The sequence below is a fragment of the Macaca nemestrina genome, chromosome 1 (assembly GCF_043159975.1).
Source record: "Macaca nemestrina isolate mMacNem1 chromosome 1, mMacNem.hap1, whole genome shotgun sequence".
Taxonomy (NCBI): Eukaryota; Metazoa; Chordata; class Mammalia; order Primates; family Cercopithecidae; genus Macaca; species Macaca nemestrina.
In genome coordinates, this window is record NC_092125.1 from 96892398 (window position 1) to 96910468 (window position 18071).

Here is an 18071-nt window from a genome sequence, read left to right on the forward strand (position 1 = left end):
GATTAAAGACATATGATCTAGTTTAAGACATATTCTAACTTAAAAAAAAAACATTAAAATACGAGGTGGGGAATGTTTTAAACTTAGGAAATAGGTAAATTACTTCCATTCACCCTAAGAAATAAATCAGTTTATATCCTTAGTTCTTGCTGCCTCTGTGAAATTACTTGAATTTAGCATGCTCTTTCATGTCTTCTGTCCATTGAATAATAAAATAGATGCAAGTTTTCTTTTATCCTTTGAAAAGACCCCTTCAGGCTCCTTCCTGTAAAATCTTATGCTCTTGAATTTAGTCCTGTCTGCTTCTACATTCAGCTCAGGCCTAGCTCCTCTCTCCTCAACACTACAAGGTATTTTCTACTGGCTTGAGTCCCTCAGGTAGATGACCTTATAGAAAAGTTGCTCTGAGCTAAAGAGGTGACTCCAGCTTCCCTTCTGATATGACTCTGCATCATTTTTTAAAAGACATTGAAATTTGAATGAACTGACACTACTTACTATTTTACCTGTTTTATTTCAATGCTTTTATTGAGAAAAGGGGAGAAATGTTTTACTCTCATAATAAAATCTCATATTACTCTAATAAATGTTTACCAAAGAGAAATTACCAAAAAATAGATAACTCAAGTAGTTATTTATTTTAGTTATTTAAATGGCTATACCACTGGGAATTTTGGAATGTCTTTAGCTTCATTTATTTATTTATTTCTCCAGGTGAAAATCTAGTCCTTCCTTTACCCACTCATGAAATTTGGTGTTGGATGAGTACTCTATCTGGGCTTTTTCACTTTCCCGACATGTGAAATCAGGTTAGACTGGTTGGACTGTTTAGGTTCTTGTGGTGTTAACACCTAATTCACATGTTTTTTTTTTTTTTTCTTTATTTTCTGGTATGTGGGTCCCTCCACACATCTTATATTCAGTAGCAAGGGAGAGGTGCTCAAATTGGGCCAGGAGCAGCTGCAGACCAAATCTAGAAAGAGAATGTGGACTTCTCAGGAGGTTAGTAGAGACTAAAAATAGATACAGTTAACTGGGAGCAGGTGCGTCATTCCTACCTGAGGCTTGTCGAAGTTTCTCCCTCGATTCCCTGCCCACAACATCATCCTCACCTGACTCCTCCTCCCCTGGAGCAAATTCTGGGAGTTTTCGTATCAGCCTGGATGGCTCCTGGTAGTCAGGGCGAAGGGGAAAGATGCGATCGTAAGTCGAGTTGGACTCTTGTTCACTAGGTGATGAGGAGCGGTTATTATTGAACATGCTAGAATCACTTGGCAGGGAAAGGCTGACTGTCATTTCATCATCCAGCATCCTCCGAGAAGCCTGGAAGAGAATAACAAGGAGAAAGACACGCTGGCACAAAAAAGATGGTCAATTCCTCCCCTTCTTAAACTCAGCTCTTCCACGCAAATGAAATAACTCTTTACTACTGTTTAACCCCAGTGACACTGGACGTGCTAGGGATGCAGTCTGGGTCCACAAATGCCTGTGTTGTAGAAACTTAGAATAATCCTTCATTTCTTCAAGGTATAATTTGATCTTCTAATTTCTATGATGTGCTTTCTGAAACACTTAAAAAAAAAAAAAAAGGATTATCTCCTTGATGCTATAAGAACCTATCGGTAGCCAAATATCTCAATCTTATAGAGTTTTCTATGTTTTATTAAATGATGGGTTTTGCTGGCTTACCCTTTAACTGCTTGGTTTTGGAATAGACATAAATTTTTTATTAACTTAATAAATGCACTATAACATGATGAATCAATAGTTCTAATTGATCATTCTGACACCCTAAATTAGGATAATACCCACCACTGACCCATATTTTCACTAACCAAAAATAAAATGGCTACAATATGGGACAGGAAAGCTCTAGGTGTCCAGAGATAACAATGTGACTTACACCTAATAAGGGAGGGAGAACAACAAAGCAACCACTTCTGTGGTATCTTATCTAATATAACCTGCCTGCTCCATCAAAAGGAAAATGCCAACATTTGCATGTATGTGACTATTTGAGTTTAAGCATGTAAAATGCTCCACTCCAACAAACACAGCTTGGGTGCTCAATGGCGAAACTTAGATGTGCACTTTTCCACTAGACTGAAAGGTCTTTTGTTGCAGTAATATCCCCAGTACAAGCATGAAGCTCAGAACGAAGTAGGTACTCAATATATGTGGGTTGAATCTCTCAAAGAGGGAATGTTGAGGACACCATCAAAAGTATCCTACAAACAATGCTACAGTCCACAGCTATGTTAAGTAATGTTCTTAGAATATATGTGTGTACTCAATGATTTTCCACATAAAATTTTGTTCCCAGGAAGAAATCCTGGGTGTCATTCCAGAGCACCTTGAGTCATCTTACTCAGGGTGTACAGGGGTAGAATTTCTCAGAGGACCAAGTTAAATATTCAAGGGAAAAATGTTTGCTCTACCTTTTACCTGGAGATTCCAACATTTCTCTCTTAGCCCATGAAGATATTCCAACAGGCCTCAGAATAAAGACTCAGAGAAGTGTGGTAAATTGTGGCTCACATAAAGAGAAAAAGAGCTCATAGAGTAGAGAACACAGACCCTCCTCCCTTGGCTAAAATGTGGTCCTAACAGACTATTTAAGAAGGTTACATATCCTCTTCAAGCAGTTCAGTGAATCTTCAGTTCACCACCACCCTCACTCTGGAATACCTCATTAAACACTAGTGTGTTCCAGCATTCTAAAGGAGGAAAAGTTTTGATATTTGCCTCATTCATGCCTTGAGACACCTCATGACAGTGAGTGAGTCTCTGTGGATTCTGTCTTTCAGTCTTCTGTGGCTATTTGTGAATTGAAAGCTTTAAGTGTTTTCAGACTGGTAGACATACTTGTGGGAAGCAAGGAGACCTCTTACATGAAATATTCCTGCCTGAAAACCTTAAAACAAACATCAACCATCTCAGGAACCTGAGGGTGGCACAGGTCAGAAGGAATTGCAGGCTACTCATCAGGATTGCTCCTCCTTACCCCTGATTTGAGCCATTTTTCTCCCATCCTACATCTAGAACGCTCTGGAGACTCAAGCCCATTCTCATGGTGCCCTTTCCTCTCGTCTGGAATAGAGATCCCACACAGGCATTGTTCTCCTCTGAGACCCCATCCCCAAACACCGAAATCAATCAGGATTTCTCCTTCTTCCTGTTCCCTGCCCTCAGGAGGCAGTTCAAAGCCCCACAGCTCAGAGTTTCTGTGGCCTCTCCTAGTACATGTCTAATGAGAGGAACTCATTGACCAAGAAAGGTGACCATGGCCAAACGTAGAAATACTTAATCATCAGCAGGCCCCAAAAGAATAGACACTAAGCAGCATTGAGTTGCTATTTGGTCCAAGAAAGCAAGACAAGTCATAGATACTCCATCTTTGATGAAATGAATGTAGAAAGAAATAAATGCATTTCAATATTAACAATTGGAAAAAGCATGGAAGACTGGACACCAGTTGTATGACCTTAAGCACATCACATTTTCTCATCAGAAAAATAGTTAAATATAACAATACCTATGAGTTATTACTCAATGAGGTATATATAAAATTATGCATGAGGAAAAAGTCTGCTTCTTGTAAAGTGTTAGACAATGTAAAAAGTTATTCAGATCAGTTGGCATAGACAGAGTCTGAAAAGGGACTCAGAGGGATACATAATCATAACCTTCAAGTGAACAAAAGTAGAAATAGAGTAGTGAGAAACTTGACTTGAACATTCATGAAGCTGGATGTTTTTCTACACACACACACACACACACACACACACACACACACACACACCAAACAGACAAGCAAAGTGAAAAAGATGAGAAGGAACTTCAACAGCATTATCAGAAATTTCAGCTTGGCATTAGGAGAGAGTAATTCTTAAATTTGAATGTGCATCAGAAGCACTTGTTAATTTTTTTTTTAAGTATGGATGCCTGGCCTCCACCCAAAGTCCAGTGAATCAGAATCTTCAAGGAAAATGCCTGAGTTGAGATTCAATATATTAAGAAGAGTTTTCTGCATTTTCGAGGAAGGTCAGGGAGGTTCCAACATCTCCACTCTAAAAATGAGAAAATAGACTTAGCTAATTCTTTTCTGGCTTCATTCCTATGTTTCTTGGTAGCCTCAATTAACTCCAACCATTAATAAATGTTTGCAATGTGCCTTTTACTCCTGGGGCAACAGTGGCTTAAGAAAGAAAGGAGCAGTTTCTTGTATCATGGCCGTTCTGCACCTCCTCACCTTCTCCAGCATTTTCTGCCAGAACTGCCTCCAGAGGATGATGACAATGATGGCCAGGAGGATAAAGATGATGGCCACCAAGCAGCCAATCAGGATCCGAGTGTTGCTGTCATCAATTTTAAGCATTGGATCTGTGACCAGGGAGAGAAGGCAGAGAATACAATTATCTCACAGGTCAAGTAAAAGTATGAGGGACTGGACTGGAAACATGGAGGTAGACCCTGTTCCTTGAAGATAATTATGGAAGATGCCACCTTAATACTTCTGTTTATTCTTGTTCTTGCTACAGGTTTTTTTTTTTTTCCTTGCTACTGTTTTATTACTTTTTTTTTTTTTCCTGAGACAGAGTCTTGTTCTGTCCCTCAGGATAGAGTGCAATGGCATGATGTCGGCTCACTGCAACCTCTCCCTCCCAGGTTCAAGCAATTCTCCTACCTCAGCCTCCTGAGTAGCTGGGATTACAGGCATGCGCCACCATGCCCGGCTAATTTTTGTATCTTTAGTAGAGATGGGGTTCTCCATGTTGGCCAGGCTAGTCTCAAACTCCTGACCTTGTGATCTGCCTACCTCTGCCTCCCAAAGTGCTGGGATTACAGGTGTGAGTCACCATGCCCATCCTGTTTTATTACTTTGTTCACAAATCCTACTTCCCTCTTCCATAAGACAGTAGTCTCCCTCTCCCCGTGTGTCAGACAGAATAATGGTGAGTTTTTCTATTCTTCCCAAAATTTTGTCTCTGTATTATTATGGCCTGAGTCTATGGTCCCTTAATCACACTTCATGAAAAATAGTTGAAGAATCAGTTTCATTCTCTGCATTCTTTGAGACATGCCAAGGGAGCTGAAAGTCCTCTTTGGACACATGCAATCACACATGTTTCCCACATAGCTGGCTAGTGTCACCAATGACTGCCTAAAGCAAGGCATACATGGCATATTTATCTCCAATTAGAGAGATCAACATTTTGTTTCTTAGATTTTCACCCCTTCTTAGAAATACCCACTATGGGTCTGACCTAGGAATGTCCCTTTCCCTGTTTCTGACCCCAAATTTCCAAACTTTCATGGAGAAATTGGGACAACTCCAGACTCTGCCTCAGCTGAAGAAGCACGTGAATCAGTAGTGAAGAGAGTATATTTGGATCCATAACTTGGAGGTAGACAGTCCTACCTTTCCAGGGCTACTCTTCATCCAAAGCCAACTGGTGTAAAGCCTCCCACACAGCCAGGGCTTTGCAACTCTCTACCCTTCTTCATCCTCCAGGAAGTCCCTTCAACTTAATTTGTATAATTAGGAATCACACATACCATAGGTTGTGGGTGTCATAGGAGAGGTGGGCAGGGCTCCAGAGTTGTTGTACATTGCAGCATCTGTTATAAAACAAGGGTGAGTCAGAGCCAGGGAGAAGACAGATAGCTGTGTTTTCTCTGAAGTCATATTGTGACCTAGCACATTATGAAATCAATTTAGTGAGTTACCATCAGTCTTTTAAAAAGATAAAATCATAAATATATCAAATAAAAGTATCACCATTTATCTAAATAGTAAGAGCAAGTTTTCCTTTGTAAAATTTTTGTTTCACATATTACATACTAGATGCTATGGTACAAAAAAGTTTAAGAAACAGCGATTCAACAGGCGGTGACCATGCATTATTATAAAGCATAAGAAGCAGGACCCAAATTCAGTGAAAATATAGACATAATATGGCAGGTAAATGGGCAAGAGATAGACATAGTGTTAAGATGCTTTTTCCTTCAAGGAAATTAGATTGTTTATAAAAGAGTCTCCACTATGCCTCATCAGTCTAGGCCTTCAATTTATGAATTAAGGCTTCATCTTTATAGATATTTACTGACATTGGAGGGTCCTCTACTGTGATTTTGCAGCTTCTGAGACTAAACCACAAAAGTGTATTTGCCAGATTGATGTTGGCAGCTTTGCCTGAATTTTTCCCTCTGATTTGTCTAATCAAGGGGGTCAAGAATTAGAATACGTATTTCCTTTCTAAGAGATATTTCTTCCAACTATCCTAATTTTTCTTCTTCTTAACATTATTATATAAATAAGGAGGTATCTGGCCTCTGCATGTGCTTTATGAGTTCAGTTATCAGGCTCCAGTGAAAACTAATATTATTATGCATTGGATTTAAAGCTCAAGAGACCCCAGGAGTCAAAAACCATGCTTCATAGCTATAATTAGCTGTAATAAGTGTACTGATTACTATGCCAGGAGAATCCCTGAGGATGGGTAGTAATCTATTTGTCCCCCAGTTAACACTTACAGTATAAGTGGCATTGACTTTGAGTGTCTTGATTTCTACTCTCAGTATTCAGATAAAACAATCAATCAACTTAAAACAATCAATCAACTTACTGTTAGATTGAATCATTAGCACAGAAGGCATTTAAACATCAAACCTGTTTTCCTAAAAATATGCTCTATTGTCTTATCAGTACATCTTAATAAGCAAACCATCTTGAATTTTTTTCCCCCCTTAAAAATCAAATCTGAAAGGATGGGTTCTTCTAGTTTATCTTTTTGTTTTTTGTTTTTTTGTTTTTGTTTTTGTTTTTGTTTTAACAGGGTCTCACTCTGTCACCCAGGCTGGAGTGCAGTGGTGCGATCTCGACCCACTGCAAGCTCTGCCTCTGGGACTCAGGTGATCCTCTCACCTCAGCCTCCCAAGTAGCTGGGACTACAGGCATGTGCCACCACACCCAGCTAATTTTTGTGTTTTTTAAAGAGATAGGGTTTCGCCATGTTACCCAGGCTAGTCTTAAACTCTTGATAACAAGCAATCCTCCTGCCTTGGCCTCCCAAAGTGTGGTTTATCTTTAAATTAGTCTCTTCCTCTCTCTTGTGTTATTTTACACCTGGACTTTTCTTCCAGGCCCAGTACAAATCTTATTTCTTTGATGCTGTCTATGACAAACACACTCTAGTGCCTCTCTCCTTCTGACCATTTATTGTTCATATTGCTTTGGGCATTTCTTTCTTTTTTTTTTCTTTTTTTTTAGCATTGTGTGTCTTTTGTCTCCCCATCTAAAATTTAATAGTGTGAACAATATTCTAAACACCTTTTAACTTTTCAAGATTTGGCATAGTTTCTGGTATCAGTAAGTTAAATCACTATTTGCTGCTGTTACTGTCCAATCAAAAGTAGTGTTTACAGTTTAAAACGAATCCCTAAAAGTTGAAACAAATGGAATACAATGAACCTAACTGTATATCACATTGGTGACACAACTACATACAGAAAAAAATTATCCCACTGTTACCCTAACTGTATACCACATTGGTGATATAACTATATACAGAAAAGAATTATACCACTGTTACCCAACTGACCTTAGAACACAGTGCTTTGACTGTACATTCTTAGTAGGATATATTCTCAGGACAAAGAAAAGAGAATTGTTACGAAATCTTAATGCTCAATAGTTATGTTGCTAGTAATAATATTGGTATTGCTTTTTGAATAACAGGATGAAGAAAATGCTGTTAACATTGTTAGGAAACATGATATTTAGCATAAATAATAGAGATGAAAGTATAAAATCAAGTTTAAATAAAAACCTTATCTTTAATTTCAATTGGAAATAACAATGTAAACTCATAATCTTTTTCTTTTTAAATATACATATTGAATTGCTTTCTTCCACCAAAAAATTCAAGAAACAATGACAACCTATTAGCAATGAACATCCCTACTGCCCAGTTTGTGTTCTCTAAATACCATTTTCTACTAAAAGGAATCAAGATTTCTTGAAGAAATGGTTGATTCCATGTTGGGCACAGTGCATGTTCAAAATGAGCTTGAAATACCTTGTTCTTTCAGAAAACAAGAAAGATATCAAAGGCTTCTAGGGTCAGATCCAAAGAGCAAAGAGCCCGCTTAAAAATGCAAACTCTAGGCTGGGTGCAGTGGCTCACACCTGTAATCCCAGCACTTTGGGAGGCTTAGGCGGGCGGATCGTCTGAGGTCAGGAGTTTGAGACCAGCCTGGACAGCATGGTGAAACCCTGTCTTTACTAAAAATACAAAAAAAAAAAAAAAAAAAAAAAAGAAAGAAAGAAAGAAAGAAAAAAAAAGCCAGGCATGGTGGTAGGTGCCTGTAATCCCAGCTATTCGGGAAGCCGAGGCGGGAGAATCGCTTGAACCTGGGAGGCGGAGGTTGCAATGAGCCAAGATCGTGCCATTGTACTCCATCCTGGACAACAGAGCAAGATTTTGTCTCAGAAAAAAAAAAAAAAGAGCAAACTCTAGTCAAAGACAGCACAACTTGAGTATTAAAAAGAATAATGACTGGGCACGGTGGCTCACACCTGTAATCCCAGCACTTTGGGAGGCCAAGGCAGGCATATCACTTGAGTTCAGGAGTTCAAGGCCAGCCTGGCCAAAATGGCGAAACCCTATCTCTACTAAAAATAGGAAAACTAGCCAGGCACAGTGGCAGGCACCTGTAAGCCCAGCTCCTTGGGAGGTTGAGGCAGAAGAATCACTCAAACCCAGGAGGCAGGGGTTGCAGTGAGCCGAGATCACACCACCTGCATTCCAGCCTGGGTGACAGGGAGGGACACTGTCTAAAAAAAAAACAAAAACAAAAACAAAAAAACAAAAAAAAAACCCTGCAATCGATTAAACATTAAATTGATAAAAAGCAATTAGTTTATAATTATACCAAAAAATAAGAGTAAAAAACAAACTTCATTAGACATTATTGAGGGTTGCTAGGGTATCAAGTCATTACTCTGAAAATTAATAATTAAAGGGGAAAATAAGTCACATATCCTGGTCTTTCAATGTGATTTCTGAGTAAACTGGTGCATGAAGAATAATTATTCTATTTGGAAGAAATTCAGCTAAGAAATGCAGAAAAAAAGTAAAGAATTAGAAAATCATCATTTAGCAACCCCTAGTGAAATAAGTAATTCAGACAGTGGTTATTAATGGAGGATAAAACTTAAGGAAAAAGTTCATGAGGAACCAGAAATCAATCTTAGTATCATAAAAAGTGAGAGGATCTAGCATTATATCCCCATGATGAAGTTCAGCATAAAATATACAACACTATCCATAAAGAATTCTTGACAACCATCAGTGGCAGACTGGATTAAGAAAATGTGGCACATATACACCATGAAATACTATGCAGCCATAAAAAAAGGATGAGTTTGTGTCCTTTGTAGGGACATGGATGCAGCTGGAAACCATCATTCTTAGCAAACTATCACAAGAACAGAAAACCAAACACCGCATGTTCTCACTCATAGGTGGGAACTGAACACTGAGATCACTTGGACTTGGGAAGGGGAACATCACACACCGGGGCCTATCATGGGGAGGGGGTAGAGGGGAGGGATTGCATTGGGAGTTATACCTGATGTAAATGACAAGTTGATGGGTGCAGCACACCAACATGGCACAAGTATACATATGTAACAAACCTGCACGTTATGCACATGTACCCTACAACTTAAAGTATAATAATAAAAAAATAAAAAAATAAAAAAAAACAACTTTCTGATAATAAAGAGATAGGATGGCAAAGTAAAAAAAAAAAAAAAAAAAGAATTCTTGACAAAAATAGATATTGAACTTGAATCAAATTGACCTGTAGATGTAAGCACCCAGTCATTAGGAATGACAGAGAACAGAAGCTCAAGTAAGATGACACCACAGAAAGCCATCAGCCAAGCCAGAATCCTTAAAAAAAAAAAAAAAAGGAAGGAATTGTTTTAGATTAAAAGAGATACAGAGCAAATAGAATAAAGAAGCACACCAAGAGATCCTTATTTTGATCCTTATTTGGTAACGCCAACTGAATTAAGACATTGTTGGACAGTTAGTCATACTTGAATATGGACAGGATATTGGGTTGTATTTAGAAATTATTTAATAATAAGGGTTGTTAGATGTTATCATGGCATTATAGCTATGAAAATGACACTATTTTCTTAGATGCAGTCAAAGTATTTGCTAATGAAATCAAATAGTATCTCACATTTGCTTTAAAATGCTACAGCCAAAAGGAAGGAATAGGTGAAACAAATATGGCAGAAAATCAATGATTAGTAAAGCTGAGTGACGGGTGGTTTATTGTTCTCTTTACTTTTGTGTATATTTAGAGATTTTCATTTAAATATCTCAGTAGTGCTTAGGTGTGCTTTTTCTTAGCACACTTATTAACTGCCTTAAATTATATAAAATTTTTAACACACTATACTCTCATTTAAAAAAATTCTTTCTAAGAAGAGTTACATGAATATTTTGTTCATTTCCATTCTCATCCTGTCCCCTCCACAATTAAAACTAGTCACACAAAGGATTCACTGCATCCAGCAATGAGAAGCTGCCTGTACCATCCCACTCCTCTCAGAGACCTGCTAATGAGAACTTCTGGCCATGTGCATTCCTCCTTCATCACCTTGCTCCCACTTCCCAAAGAGGACCTGAGCTCCCTACCTGATTGGAAGGTGATCTCACTGAACATCATCCAGGTATCAGCAAAATGGTATTGACACTTGATGGCACTGGCCATTCGGTGGTGAAGAGGCACTGTGACAAACCGAGCACTGGGGTTGACGTCATCCAGGACAAGGGGGAAGGAAATGGCATTAGGTTCCCACTCACTGGCTTCAGAGCGGAAGTAGCACTGTACCTCCTTAAAGATCTTCACACCTTTAGCAAACATGTTGTTGCAGTGGACCTGGTAGAGAAAGAGGCAAGTGAGTGACAGGTTGGCCCTGCTAAGGTGCATGGAGACAGTGCCAGCCAACTCCATAAGTCAAGACCTGCTGTTTCTGCGAGCACCACCCTTGGTAAATAGTTGGTGTTCTGCAGTCTTCTGGATTTTTCCTTCTAGGAACCTCACAGCAGCAGTGATAGTTGGTCAGGCATTATAAAACCTGGGCTGCAACCCTGGTCACCTGTATGCACTGTCTGTCCTTGGCCACCTCACTTCATGTTGCTGGACTGCAGTTTTCTCATCTGTTAAATGATGACTACACCAGCATCTTCTCAGGCCCTTCCTTGCCTTGAATTCTCTCGAGTCTATAATCCTCTCAACCACAGTTGCCATCTACCCTGATTCGAGCTATTCTGAACTGAGGTAAGAGGATGACTGCCATCCTACTTCTTCCTAGGTATGTTTCAGAGCCAGTCTACTTTTCAACAGGGCTAGGTGAGAAACCTGAAATAATATACAATCCAAAACAATTTCATCTTTTTTTTTTTTTAAGAAATCTCATTTCTAAATGAGAATACACATATTCACACATATGTGTGTGTGTATATATAGATGTGTGTGTGTGTATACATATATATATATATAGCAACTGTACTGGTAAAAAGATAATCTTTGACCCTAAAAATTTGGTTTTTTTTCATCTGATATTAAAAGAAATTAAAACATTTTTGCGGGTCTTAAAAATCTGTGGGCCCTGGACACTGTGTTATTGTGTTTTATGGATGTGTCACCTTTAGTGTTAGAACAAAAAAAAAAAGAGAGAGAGAGAGAGAGCTCACTGACCTATTCTAACTCCCTTACACACAAATGGAGAACCACACCCTTAGAGGTGAAGTGACTGGTGAAATGCATTTAGCTAGTTAGTAACAGAATATGTCATTGAACCGTCATCAGCCTAGACTTCTTTCTAGCATGCCTTTTCTCTACCACACTATGATTTGTGCCTCCTTAAAGAAATTCCACCACATCCAACTGCACTGACCTTCATGGTAGTGAAATTCCTGATGCGGTCAAATTCAAACATGATCTCAATGTAGCCATTGGTGGCACTCTCGTTCCGCCAGCCCACATAGTCATAGCCGGGCCACACGTGGTATTCATGGGTCTGGGTGAAATCGTCCAGGCCAGACACACCATCAGTCAATTGGCCTAGCCCTTCTGTCATGCTGCTCAGGCCAGGAGAAGAGGAGGAAAAGGAGAGAGAAATCTGAGTTAATCACATATTCATGGAAGAGCTTTTACCCAGCATCTTTACTCCAGATTTTGTATGGGCTTATTATCTTGAAATTGAAGGACTGCAAATAATCACATTTGTATTACAGTATTGACTCATTTGTCTTGCATCAATGGAGAATTAAGAATTTCATATTAGTAATTTTTATAAAATATTTGATGCTTACCCCTTTAGTAGTAAAACCTTTAAACAATATCTTATTTAATATGAAAAGCTTTCTATAATTTATTGTACCTTGCCTATTCTTATATAATGAATATGTCTTCACATAATGACTCAATATTATCAAATGCAGTTGACGAATTAATTCACTAAGTAAATGATGAAATGCATAAATGCACAGAATAAATACTAGCATACATAGTAGCACTTGCCCCATTATCAAATAAATGTTTCCAGAGCTTGGTGCTGACTCTCCTTTAACTACATGCTGTCATTGTTCAGTGAATCAATTTCAGAGAATCCAGTCACACTCTCTTCTATTCCACATATCCAACAACCCAATTTGATATTAAATGAAAGGGAGAAAATATAAGCTCCAAATTTAAACAATAATTTCTATTTAATTTTAATTAAATTTATAGGATACTAGACCCAGGAAGTAAGATGCATGGATGTCATGAGAATCCCAGGTATTGGATTTAGTTTTGTGTTCTAGCTTAGCAGTCTTCTTTGACTTCTGAGTAAGAGGCTCTGTTTTAAAGGCTGAGTTTGCCAGAAGCCTGACTGCTGGATGGAATGTAACTGCATATATACTTATTTGACTACTTGGAGAACACAAAGAGGCTCCTTTCTTCTTTTTATGGAGGCATAGAGCAAGAACCCATCATGTGGAACTTGTCTTTCCTCAAGCTGTGCATCTCAAGCTCTGGCAGATATGACACAAATCTCCCAAATGATGAGATTGGGATACTCACCCTCAAGCAATAATGGGTGTGACCCTTGAGGTTTATAGCCAGACCAATAATTTGTAAAATTTGTGAATCGCAAAAAATAAAAAATACTAAGGGTGATTATGCCAGCCTTTTAAAATATATTTAATCATTGAAAATGTGTGGTAAATTATAAAATTTGACTGGCCTTATCCACTGTGACCAGAGCCTGGATCTCCCTTCCAAGGTTTTGCCATCTTTTTCTTCTCTCTACAGATCAGAAAGCTAGGAGAACATAAGTTTACTTGCAATAAATATATTCCCCATTATCCCCAGAAAAATAAATCCCATGGAAGTCTTATGAAAAGCAACAGAAATTAAAAGGAATACCTGTTCAGTTCCCCTTTAGTCAAAATTAAATCAAGTGAAGAAGGGATAGGAAAATAAGTTTTCAATGTTTATATACTTTAGAGTTATTAAAATCACCAGTAAGCATATATTACTCTTGAAATTGTTTTAAATTTAAAAAGTAACTTTTGCTAATATGACTATTTCCTGAGACTCTGATGTCATCTCTCTTCACTCAGCCACCTCCACCAGATATTTTATTACCTCAATTATTAAATGAAGCCAATGATGTCTACATTTTTGTAATTTTTTAAATCTTTCCCTTGGAGTTCAGAGCCATAATTCTGGCTACCTTCCTTATTTCTCTACTGAATGTCTTGTCAATCTCATAGACTTAAACCCCAAACTAAATCCATCATCATACCCTACCGAACTAAATCTTTCTCCTTGGTTTCCCTTTTCCATAAATTACACTTCTCTTTCATAGTAGTGGAAAGTGCTTGGTGCATGGTAAGCACTCAAAATATATTTGTTGAATAAATACATGTCATCTCCATTGTTTCAGTCACTTAGACTGTCAAGCTTCATGTGACCCTTTTTCTCACCCTGCTGTCTTGCCCCATACATCCAATCAGATTGCAAATGTCCCCTAAATGAATATATTATCCTCATTCCCCACAGTCACGGTTATGGCCTTGGTCATTAATTCTTTTTACTTGGCAGAACTCAGAGTTTTAAAACGTTCCTCATCACCTCCTCATTCCATTCCAATCTAACCTTTGCATGCTGCTTGATTAATCTGTCTAAACCACAGCTCCAATCATGTCCTTCCTCAGCTTTAAAAATCTTCAATGACTCATTACATTAATGATAATGTTTATGAAGAACAAGAACAGCAACTTCTCCTCTTCCTCCTCCTCCACTTCTTGCTCCTTTTGGCTTTGACTTCAGGTTCCTTCAAGACATGGCATAATCTGCTTTGTTTTGCTTCTCCTGTACTACTTTGCCACATAAATATGGCCCATCATTAAATAAACTGTTGATTTTCCCAGACAGTCCCCTAAACTTTATAACCATAATTCTTTTTTCCTCATGCTATTCCCTCTGCCTAAAATTCCATTTCAAGAATCTGTTTCTGTGAAAGTAGTACCCATTCTTTGGGACCCAATTCAGATTTCATCGATTCTACCATATCTTTGCAGTCCTTCAGTCAGAAAAATGATAATCAGATAACAACTTATATGTGTACAGCAATTTATCTTATGAAATGCTTTTCACACACATTTTAATCCCTTAAGCCTTGTAGCAAAGAGAAGTAACTTTTATTATATAAAATCCAGATGTTTTCATCCCCATTTTTGTGCTTTCCTACTATAGTTTACTTTTTCCTTTGAACCCCAGAGCAATCATAGGCTATCTCTTGCTCATATACTCGAATCATAATAACTTATATTCTGTTTTAGCCCCTACTCCAAATTGTGAGCTCTTTAAAGGTAGGGTCAATGACTTCATTACCTTTGAATACCTAACATGCCTGGCCAAATTCCTTGTATATAGTAACAGTTGACTAACAAAGGCTTATTAAATTAAACTGAATTCGGTTGATCTCTGATTTCCTCTATGCCTTGAATACATGCCTGTTGGGGTGTGACTGAGCAAAATTATGCCAAGACAGTTTAAGCAAAAAGGAAAGAACAGTGACTAAGAAGATGGAAAGGAAGTGACTAGGAGTAGAAGAGTGGATGAATCAGGCCTTCACCCAGGGGATGGCAGCTAGAGAGCAATAGTTCATTCTCCACACCTAAGCCAATGGAAGGCTATAATTCCACACTCCCTTCCTGAGATTCACTAGTATCTCCTTCTCTCAAGCCCTGTCAACCTCCATCATCTGATCTGGTCTTCACTATGAACTGACTTCTCTCCCAGGCTCACTTTGCAGATACAGACCAAGCTTAGAGAGAAAAGTGTTAGTGTGGGCTAGAAGAATGGTAAGGCTTGAAGGCTTGAAGTGGAATGGGATAGGTGGGAGCATCCCGTACCCAGCCCTAAGTTCCTACTGTATCTGGTCACACTTCTTTGCCATGGCACTCCATCCATGCACTTCAGGCTTATCCATTGTTCCATTCTGTTCTTCTGAGCTCCAGCTTCTACTATAGCCAGGCCAGTCTTGCCTTCAGCCCTGCTTCCTTTCTTCTGCTACCTTCTACCTACCTTTCTCTGCTATAATTCTCATCTTACCCTAGAACTTTCCTTGTCTATTGTAAGCCTTACTAGTCCGCTTTTTACAATTTTCAAAGCATTTATATGTATAAGGTCTATTCTTTCTGACTTCTTGACTTACCCAGAGTATTATACTTAGTACTTCAATTCTCTGGCCCTTTGTTTCCATAAGTAGGCCAATATTTGTGTCAGACTACACGTCCTGTTTTGAGGGTCAAAAATATGGCTATTACACCTAGAGCCATCACAAACTCTAGCCCTTGCTTTGTATAATTGATTGTTTTCTGGGTAATTAACTTGTCTTCCCAAACTGGGCTTTTAGTTCCCTAGAAATAAAGGTCATATATATTCCTTAATCTAAATTATCTCCAAATGCCTTGTACAGGAACTAAATAAATACTGATTGGTTGATTGATTATTGATCCCAAGACATGATAAAATATTATTCTTTCCTAGTGGCTAATTTCCCATTTTAATAATCAAAGTTTCCCAAGATTTACCTGTATCCAACAGCTCCATCATAGACAGAATCATTCAGATAAATGATGGAACCTCCAGGGAGTACAAACTGCTGCCCAGCTGGAGCATTGTAAGACACCAAGCCATCTGCAAAGGAAACACAGCCAAGTGAATGCCTACTGCTCAGGCCCATTACCCCAGGGAACTGTGTGAGTTTCAAGGGTATAAGCTTGCACAGAGTGTCCAGGAGGACTCCATCTGGGCACCCAGGGAGGACTTTGGAGGAGCGCCCCTCAGTGGCAGTCAACATAATGACTCTGAATGCATGACTCAGTGTGGGGCACCAAGCCCTGGGTTAATGAGCAATGCTTCTGTCTCTACTCTTCCCAAGAAGGAATCACCATTCCAGGAGTTACTGATCCCATCCCTTTCTGATTTGATTTTCCCAGAAGTTGAAGTTTTTAATAAAGTCTATAGGCTTCCTGGGCTAGTGACCTACCTAGCCAGACACAGCCGTAAAGCTCCACCCTCATGCACACATTCATGGAGTGGTCGGTGACTGGAATGAACCGGACAAATCTGGCCACAATGGGCGGCTCCAAGTCCTTTAGGAAAATGTCATAGGGGTTACTATTTCCATCCAGCACCTGAGGAGAGAGAAGAGAATGAATGAAGAGGTGATACTAAATCATGCTCACTTTTCTTCACCCTGCCACATTTTCAATGGGCTCTCTCTTCTTAATTCGAGGAGCAGAATGCATCTACTCCACTTTCCCTACAGCCTTGATATTCCTTCCCTGCCTCCTTCACCCTGGGTCACACATTTACAAGGGCATGCCTAATCCCTGGACAGACATACCCACACAGACAACCTGTACCCTTCTTCTCCTAGCCTAAGTCTAAATACAGTCTTGGACATCCCAAAGTCTGGATGTCTCTTCTTCCTACCTGTTTCCCATGACGGTTCCGCCAAGAGATCCAGCGAGTGCCATCCCGACTGTAATTGATCTTGTACATGGGGGCAAACTCGATGCCGTGACCCCCTGCATGGCGCCCCTGGGTCCCCACAAGAGTGATAAAATGGAGGGTATGCAAGTCAATCTGCAGGAACTCCTTCAGGTCATCAGGTTCCACTGGAATCTCAGGGCACCAGGCTCCATCTCCTTCTTCTGAGTCCAGCCTTGAGAGATGAGTGTTGGAGAGAGAGGGAGCAACCAAGAAACCACAGAGCTGTTTACTGGTTCACAGGCAAGCAGCTGCCCTGTACTGAGGGGAGAGAGCAGGCTGCCCAGTCCTTATAAACATTTTGGGTTCTTGCCACAGTTTTCACTGCCACCACAATACCTATTTGTGGTCAGATCCATTTCCCTGGAGTACCATGAGACCCTGAGAGACAGTCCCCACCAGTGAGCTGAGGCCTTCAGATCACACATAGCCTTCATTCCCCATCCTGATTTAGAGGTCTAAAGAGAAATAAAACTCTTCCTACCCTCTGTTCCCCCATGAGTCATTTCATATCTCCCTTCCCTCTTTCAAACTCAGCCTAACAAAGCTAGCCACCCTTTGCTTGGACATCAAATTATGGCAATAAGGAGGAGGGATAGTAGAGTCTCCAGTGTGGGTTATGCAATGCTGCAGGATGGGCACTGCAGACCAGCAAGGAGCCATAGACACACATGGGGAGGATGAGGGGGAAGAGCATGTCAAGGAAGTAGTAAATAATCTGGTTTCATTTCATTACCTCCAGGCTGAGCTACCATGGAGCAAAATTGTGAAATTATTATAAAGTTTACTTTGAGAACCTCCTACCACTTTCCCTTTCCCCTGGAATGCTCCCTTTTCCCACAGATATTACCCATTCATTTGTTGCTCCCTTCCAGTTCCACCAACCATCACTCTAGTCTTTCATACACTAAGAAATTATGGGGAAGTTT

General features: G+C 39.4%; 1 protein-coding gene across 7 annotated transcripts in view; it reads right to left on the bottom strand.

Moving 5' to 3' along the window:
- LOC105498234 (discoidin domain receptor tyrosine kinase 2) overlaps nucleotides 1-18071 on the bottom strand; it is a 164197-nt gene that overhangs the window by 15708 nt on the left and 130418 nt on the right. For all 7 annotated transcript variants that reach the window (XM_011770243.3, XM_071081961.1, XM_071081969.1 and 4 more), the window contains 8 exons: nucleotides 17086-17317; nucleotides 16637-16784; nucleotides 16179-16284; nucleotides 11987-12170; nucleotides 10722-10965; nucleotides 5560-5622; nucleotides 4253-4383; nucleotides 1113-1323 (listed from right to left, as the gene is read on the bottom strand). In XM_011770243.3, coding sequence (XP_011768545.1) covers nucleotides 1113-1323; nucleotides 4253-4383; nucleotides 5560-5622; nucleotides 10722-10965; nucleotides 11987-12170; nucleotides 16179-16284; nucleotides 16637-16784; nucleotides 17086-17317 — 1319 coding nt within the window. The remainder of the gene's footprint in view (nucleotides 1-1112; nucleotides 1324-4252; nucleotides 4384-5559; nucleotides 5623-10721; nucleotides 10966-11986; nucleotides 12171-16178; nucleotides 16285-16636; nucleotides 16785-17085; nucleotides 17318-18071) is intronic.